At 35.2% G+C, this 8,380-nt stretch overlaps 1 protein-coding gene across 1 annotated transcript; it reads right to left on the bottom strand.

Annotated features, from left to right (window-relative positions):
* Positions 1–1,633: 1,633 nt before the first annotated feature.
* Positions 1,634–7,928, bottom strand: LOC110870109. The gene is made up of 4 exons (XM_035976023.1): positions 7,124–7,928; positions 6,298–7,046; positions 1,755–2,145; positions 1,634–1,656 (listed from the first exon to the last, which is right to left on the bottom strand). The coding sequence occupies exons 1-4, from the start codon at positions 7,926–7,928 to the stop codon at positions 1,634–1,636; spliced, it is 1,968 nt and encodes a 655-aa protein (XP_035831916.1).
* Positions 7,929–8,380: the final 452 nt, after the last annotated feature.

Raw genomic sequence — 8,380 nt, 5'->3', positions numbered from 1 at the left:
CTTTTGCCCTGTTTTTCTTTTTGACCCGGAGTGCTGGACTCAGACTTGGACTCCGACATTGACTCCGACTTTGACTCCTCAGTTTCATCGTTATCTAACACATGATCCACCACTTTTTTCATCAATTGAGATTGTTGATCAGTGTCAGACGATGTAGACGTGATATCAATACTTTCTGGCAAATTGACTGAGGACTCCGACTCCCACTGTAAAGTTTGTAGCCTTTTTGACTCTTTCATCATTTGGATTTCTGGGCAAATATCCATTATCCAACGGGGGTGGATACTTGTTGTAACTGACACCTTGTTTCTTACCAGATTTTTTCTTGTCAGTCTTTTTCTTCGTGTCATTCTTCTTCTCGGTCTTCTTCTCAGGAGTCTTTTCTTCAGAAACTATCCGTTCTTTAGTTACTTCATCATCTTCAAATGCCTCCATGCCTTCAACAGTTGGATAAATCCTGTCAATGACAAAAGAAGTACATGAGTAACTTTTCAACAAACGATTTACTCTCTCAGTCTCTATTCTTTGCAATTCCAGTTTCTGTTCAAGAGCAGCACACTTTTCAATGTAGTTATTCACAACTTTTTGCTTCGTCATGAATGCTCCTTGAAGAGTTTTCATAGCAGATGCCTGTTCTTCAGTTGTGTCATTATACATGTTCATTGCTTTGTTCAGCACATCGTAAGATTCCTTCAACCTATTCATGTTGTTGACCAACTCACTGTTTTTCTTCTTGATAATCTCACAGGTTTCACAGTTTACATGAATCTCTTTTGCAATGACATATTCAATAATCTTGAACTTTGGAACTTCTTTCACCTTTCTTCGGACAACCGGAGTTTCTTCATCATCACTGCTTACCGGTGTCTTGACCTTCTTCTTTTTCCGCTTGATTTTCTCATCTTCACTGTCACTTTCTACCATCACCTTCAGATGTTCTACCATCCTTTTTGCATAATATTCAGCACCATCATCATCACTATCTTCTTCAACTCGGGCAACAAAAGCTGTGTGACCAGGAGCTTGGTCAGGAATATAATCATCCCAAGTGAAATTCTCCCAGCTAAAACCTTCAGGTAACTTTTCATCATCTTGATCAATCACACATGCCTTTCCATCAGTTGGAATATATTTATCCCAGTTGAACCCAGTTGATGGCTTCTTTTCTTCTTGATTAACCACACAAGCTCTTTTTGATGAATCTTCAATCACATTCCTTCCATGAGCAGTTTGTGCCTGATGCTGAGTTGGTTGTTGAGCAACTTGATGGTAAATGGCCTTTCTGTAATAATCATTGTTGTTGTTGAAAGGATCTTGAGCCCCACTTGCTTCGCGGTTTGTGCACTCTCTCTTGAAGTGTCCTTTTTCCCTGCAACGAAAACAAGTGACTTTAGATTTGTCAAAACCCAAAGTAGAAACATTCGCCTCACGAAGATCATCTCTTCCTATGATTTGTTTGAATTTCCCAGCTCTCCTCAACACGCTAGCCAAACACCACTTTATGTCCATCAGCTCCATCTCTTCAGCATCTATTTGGTCGTAATCTTCTTTAGTCAGCATTGGATACCCGATTCGACCTGCAACAAAACTACCATAAGATTCCAAAACAGTTCCTAATAAAGACATATGACTTTTAGCTAACTCTTCTGAGTATTCCTGATCATTTTCAATGTTTAGCACAATGTTACATTGAAGCTTTTTGCCATTTCTAGATGTTGAAACATTTGGATCAAATGATGGAAATGATGAGAAACTTGTGTTGCTGTTTGATCCTTTTGAAGAACTTCCAGATGAGTTCTTTGCATTGTATGCGGTTTCAACTTTCGGTGACAAATTGGTTGTTTTCTCATTCAACCCTCCTTTGTAGTACAGCCCTATATCTTGTTCACCATCAAATACTTTCATTCTGGAAATTTTAATCTGCTCCATCTCCCGAGCTTCAATCTTCTCAATAAATTTGCTAAGTGTCAGACTGCTGAAACCCTTTTTGTTCCTTAGCATCATCAAGTAAGTTCCCCATGTTTCGTGTGGTAAAGCATCAGCCAGTTTCTCGATTAACTCTTCGTTGTCTTTGTTGATGCTCACTCTTTTCATGTTTACCAACAAATTGCAGTATCTCTCGATAATCTGTTTTGTGCTCTCATTCTTTAAACCACGAAACAAATCAAATTCTTTCTTGAGAAGTGATTTCTTGTTCTTGATCATTTCCTGACTACCAACAAACTTTGATCTTAGAGCTTTCCAAATTGAATAAGAACTTCCATTGTGCTGCAGTAAAACCATGATATCCTCTTTTACAGCTTGTTGTAGCAGGCTTAGCATCATCTTCTCATTCTTGTATTTTCGTTTATCATCCGCACTCATGTCTTTGATTGGAATCTCCTCCTCATCGTCATTTGTCGGTCGAATATATTTCGTCTCAACACATTCCCATGCATCTAGATAGTTTGCTTGAACCCAGTTTTCAAAGCGACCTTCCCAACCTTTATATTCCTCAATGTTCATAAGTTTGGGCGGTTTTTGCATCGTTCCCGTTTCGTTTTCCAACATCGTGTTCTGAGCAATACTGATCGAGGTAACCGGGGTAGCGAATGCATTATAAAATTCCTCGTCCATGATTCGGGTTTCAAAAAATTTATCACAACAGCCTGTTCAAGAGAAATACTAAACTTAAATAAAATTCCTTTTCAAGCGATATCACTGATTCAAGCGGAATCAGTCAACAAAGTTTAAGCGGAACCTTGGTTTGGAGCAGAATCAAACTGAAATTTCAAGCGAGATAACCAAATACTTTGAAGCGGAATTAACCCAATACTTTTCAAGCGAAATAACACGATTCGAGTGAAATCACAAGAATCTTTCAAGCGGGATCTTACGTTCAAGCGGAATACGATCCAAAATTCAAGCGGAATAACACAATTTCAAGCGAAATCAACTCGAAATGCTGCTGACGTCATCATACAATCGCTGTTTTTCAAGCGGAATTACCAATTTGTTCAGTTTTATATTGATTTTAAGCTTGAAACTTTCAAGGATTCTTTAAAACATGTTTGCGCACAACATATGTAAATTTAGCTGATTTTAACCCTGAAAAGTTTTGAATTTTGAAAAAGAATGGTGTAGAAACAGAAATTTCAACTGAATTATATAGAACTCTTCTTCCTGAGCTCTGATACCACTTGTAAGATCGTTTTCAGACCCGCACGAGTCGATCAGAAGAGTTTATCTCAGTTTCAGAGGCGGAAACTAAGAAACTGAGTTCAATTCAACAAGAATTACACTTTAAACTGTCGTTTGATTGATAATAATGACGCTTACAGTGACTCGACACTTCGGCAGCACTTCGTTGCAAACCGGAATGAACTTATCTATGAGTTCGCTTGGGATGGGGTATTTATAGACCCTTGATTCCGCTTGAACATATACATGTTCAGTTCAAGCGGAATTACAACATAATACTTCAAGCGGAATCATGACATTACACCTCGAGCGGAATTAGAATTATGTGATTTCGCTTGAAATTGTCTAGGTGACATTTCAAGCGGAATCACTCTAATACCCCACTATTTCGATTTTCGTGCCCTGATTTATCTGATACAATACAAGACTCGATACAAGACGTAGACGGCAGACGGATGCACCAACAATTTTAAATCAAACAATAGGGTTTGATTAATATATCACCTATTAATAAAAAGAACTGGGTGAAAAGCAATCAAATGAAGGTGGTCTAATTATATTTTAACCATTAATATAAGGGTCTAAGTGAAAAATTCACCACGGGGTCAGGGTTGTGGTGCTCTAGGTTGGGGTAAATTTGATTTTAACAAAATAAGAAGCCATGCCAAGCGCATGTTATGTTTTGCTTTTTCTTATATAAAGTTTTTGTTGAAGTGCTTTTAACAAATAAAAAAACATTACACAACGTGCGTGTTAGGTTTTCGTTGAGAAATGTTTTTTCTATCAATGTTTTTATTTTTAATTTTGTTGAAAATTGTTAAATTCCGTCGTGAAGCACAGGTTCTCACGCTAGTTACTATATAAATGATCTCTTTATTGTTCATTGTAACTTCACAAAAATTTTAAAACGCCTAACACAAGTTTAACCTGTAAGGTAGAATTTATTAATGCCATGAAAATGATTTCTTTCCATTTAACTCTTATTCTAAACCTTATTAATTAGACTCATATATAGCATGTAGACCTTTCATTAAGAAGTGTTTTTTTTATCTATGTTTTTATTTTAAATTTTTTGAAAATCGGTATGTCCCCCATTGTGAAGCACGGGTTCTCCCACTATTACTACTATATAAAGGAACTCTTGTGGCAACCATGTAATATAACTTCAATTTTAAGGCACTTATGAAGTTTTATAATGCATTTGGTACAAGTTTTAATGCATAAACAACTTGTTATTTACCATTTTATCCCACTTGTAATATTAATACCTTATTTAATAGATATAAATTTCACAAATATAGTTTTTATTTATAACATAATATTTAACATTTATTAATTGGTTGAATTTAACATTTTAATTTTAAATTAATTTTGTTCCTTTTTCATATAATAAGATGTTTGGTATTTAATAATACATATTGGTATGGTTGGGTCGGATCGGGCAACATGTCGTGTCAAAACATGTCACATAAAAAGGTATATTTTGATTCGATTAATACCTCTTTATGTACCAAAGTAGTCAACATTATAAATATACCAGCAAAGCTCGAACAAAGGAGAGTGTATATTTTTCCTGGAGGATACCGAGGCGAGCAAGCAAGCGAAGACAGAGACGTAGACAAGGCCAAGGTAGGGATGGTTCAACAGATGAATGGGTGATGAATACTACAAGGGGTATCTTGTTCGATTTGAATTTGAGAAGTATATCCTTAACTTTCTCTATTTACCCAGAGTAGAGCATAAAGCTAGAAAGATTAAAGAGACCCATTTAAGAACAAGAAAATGAACCAATGATCTCTTGGCCTAGTGGTTTAGGGGGAGGTGGGAAGCTTTGCTTATTTTGGAGATCCTGGGTTCAAGTCCAGGCAAAGGGATTTAATACTAACTTGGCGATACTAACATACTAACTACTAAATCGGTTAGCAATATCCAAACCGTACGCCGTTCAAAAAAAAACAAGAAAATGACATCGTGATTTAGATTGGATCTCGATGAAAAAGTTCATCAATGAGAAGTTAATTGAATAAGTTTAATGACTTTTTTTGGTATTATACGTTATAAGGACTGCAAACTCGTATTTAGTGAAAAGTCAAAGAAAATCCTTTTATTATTACTAGTTGTAGGACCCGTGTAACCACACGGGTAGGTTTAATAATGATCGAAATCAAATACTAAAAAACAGATTATAACATATCATTTAAATTTTGGTCTTTAGTTCTATATCTTTATAAAGTAATGTTAAAGACAGTATGTGTGACCACACGGGTAGCTTTAATAACCATCGAAATAGATTATAATACATCATTTAAATTGTTTGTATTTAGTTCATGTTTGATATAGAAATTAGCTAACTAACTGATAATTTCTTGTCTAAAATGAAAGCATGACCTATTTTATATTGTCTAATAATTAAAAAATGACCTAATTCAAATAACCAAATGTTATTGAACAGTTCAATAAATCCCCTTATATTTGATCCAATTAACCTTAATAATGGATTAGATTTTGTAGGCCCATTAAAACCCTTGTATCAAATCCGGCCCCAAATTCTAATCATTCATCTATCGCTCCATTTCCATCTCCGTTCTTCCAAGGGCGGCAAAGAAACGACAGGGAGTGTTAAAGATTTTTCCTTATCAGCAAAAGGTAATCTAAAACGTATTGATTCGATTTTGTTTTTCTGAAATCTTTGCTTCATGTAATTTTTATACCACGCTTGCATGTATGATTTTTGATCTTAGGTTTGTTCTTTTATATGAACTGTAATTTGTGATCATGTTTGTTTATTTGATTTGTTATACTTCAGATTCCATCATATGAATGTTCGTATTGATGTTCGATTGAAGTTTATACTTTTGTATGGATGTTCGATTGAGGTTTATATATTTAGGGCTATGTTAAAAATGATTGTTTATCAGTTGTTGTATAAAGATTTTTTAAGATTATGATGTTTAGTAAACTTTCAGTTGGTGTTTTGCGTACCCACTTTCGTGTTTTGCGTATCCATACAAAGTATCTAGGGAACTTTATATACTTCAAAGTTCTAGCAAATGCATCCGTTTGATTACATTTCATCCATTCTGTGAACATAGACATTTTCACAGTTGGGTTACTGACCACGTCACACAAGTTTGAATTATCGTCATAAACAATAGCCTGACCATCTTCACAGTGAATAGGTAATATTTCAACAGGTGGAAACCGATAGTGTATGTTAAACTTAAAGATTCTCCAAGCAGCTTCACACGTTGAAATATATCTACAATCAAGATATGCTTTAACGTCATCTACTTCTCTTTCGTTTGAGAGATTTTCATTATTTGTCATTTCCTCGTTTTGAGGGTTCACATTAGCAGTCGTGGTACTTTCGTAAACATAAGCTGTCACTCTATCCGGACCCTTATTAATGTATTTGAAGAGATATTTGATGGATCCTGTTTGGTTACACCACTCAACATTTATGTGGCACTGATACTTTTTGAGTAGTATAGCATTGTACGGAACTACAAACCTATTGTCAAGCAACACGCCATTTTTTTCTACTGTGTTGCATGATTGACGACGTTGGTAGACAGGATATCCTTCAGAATCAACACAAGTCTCATCTACATATTTTTTTGGAAACTTCTTCGAACATTTTAAATTAACCATGCATGGACAATGAGGATTGTCTGTACCACAAGGACCATGGATCATAAATTGTTTGACAAGTTCATACAGTTCGGCATCCATCTCTTTGTCAGGTATTTCAACACTAATAACCAAATCGATTTCTTTAGCCGTTGGAAACCTGTTCTCGGCACTTAAGAACAAACATATATGAGCATGAGGTAGACCACGTTTCTGAAATTCGATTGTATAAATAACTGAAATATTACATCCAAAAAAGTGTTAGTAAAAGTATTATTTGAGAAATTAATTAAAACAGTTTACAATGACTTACTTGCTTGTATCCCACCAAAGAATTTATGTTTCTTGAAATCTTGAATTAGATGATTGATTTTAATTTTGAATAACCGTGCGATAATATCCGGTCTATCTTGAGGGTTCAACCGTTTGTCTTTTAAACATCTATAAATCTCAGGCCAATTGGGATTACAAGTGACTGTTATGAAGGGATCTGGATATCCTACAGCTTTGCAGATTGCCATAACATCTAGATACTTTTGCATCATATATCTCGCTCCACCGGTAAATGAAGATGGCAACAAAATTCGTTTTCCACAATTTGACGCATCGCTTTGGCCACTTTGAACACTTTGATTTAAATTCTTAAACGTTTGACTTCTAAGTTTGGGTTGTTGTGTCTTTATGTAAGCTAACCGTGCAGATTCTATCATTGTATAGGAATCAACTAAAAACTGTTGGAATAGCTTTTGGGCATTGAGTAACAACGAAAATTGGTTGGCTCTGTCTTGTATTATGTAACTAAAGTACTCTCTCATTGTGTTGTTGGTTCTAAGTATATCACAATCAACTGAAACACCTCGATGTTTAATACCAAGTCTAAATCCATCTTCTCCATATGGGAAGATAAGTGGATATTGCAATGCAAGATAAGAGGGATGAAGCTCACTAATTCTCTGAAGATCGCCTGATTGTGTTTGAACTATGATATCCCTTTTATCAAATGCTCCATCAAAATCACCAATTATTAAGGCAACAATTTCTTCAGCAGTAGGCAAGTTAAAAATTCTACCATCCTTATCCCTTACTCCAATGAGCTTGAGTCTTATTTTGCCAATCATTTTCTTTAAAACAATCTCGTACCATTCTAAATGACTTCACAAGTGGATTTCATGAATCCAACATTTTTTTAAAACTCGATATGATGGCAAGATCAAGTTGTTGTTTTAGTGTCTGTCTTCGAACCTTGCTCGACACTGTGTAAAAATGACTTTATTATATAGATCAGATATATATATAAAACACTTGACATAAATCAGAATTTAGTGAATGCTTAATTTACCTTACAACCTTTTGACGGTTAAAATCCTCGTTTCGGGAATCATAAATATAAAGCTGTGAATATTTGGGCTCTTCACCATCATTCGGTAGCAGGCTACCAATGCGATGGTAATTTTGTCCTTGCAGTCCAAAAACATAAGAACCTTTGGTTTTTTGAAAAGTTTTAGAAACCTTGCCACCAAGGGATGTGAAGGAGAACATCATGTTATATGCTCGAATATTATTCATGAAG

Source organism: Helianthus annuus, chromosome 8 (assembly GCF_002127325.2).
Source record: "Helianthus annuus cultivar XRQ/B chromosome 8, HanXRQr2.0-SUNRISE, whole genome shotgun sequence".
In the NCBI taxonomy this organism is placed as follows: Eukaryota; Viridiplantae; Streptophyta; class Magnoliopsida; order Asterales; family Asteraceae; genus Helianthus; species Helianthus annuus.
This window is presented reverse-complemented; position numbering and strand designations above follow the sequence as displayed.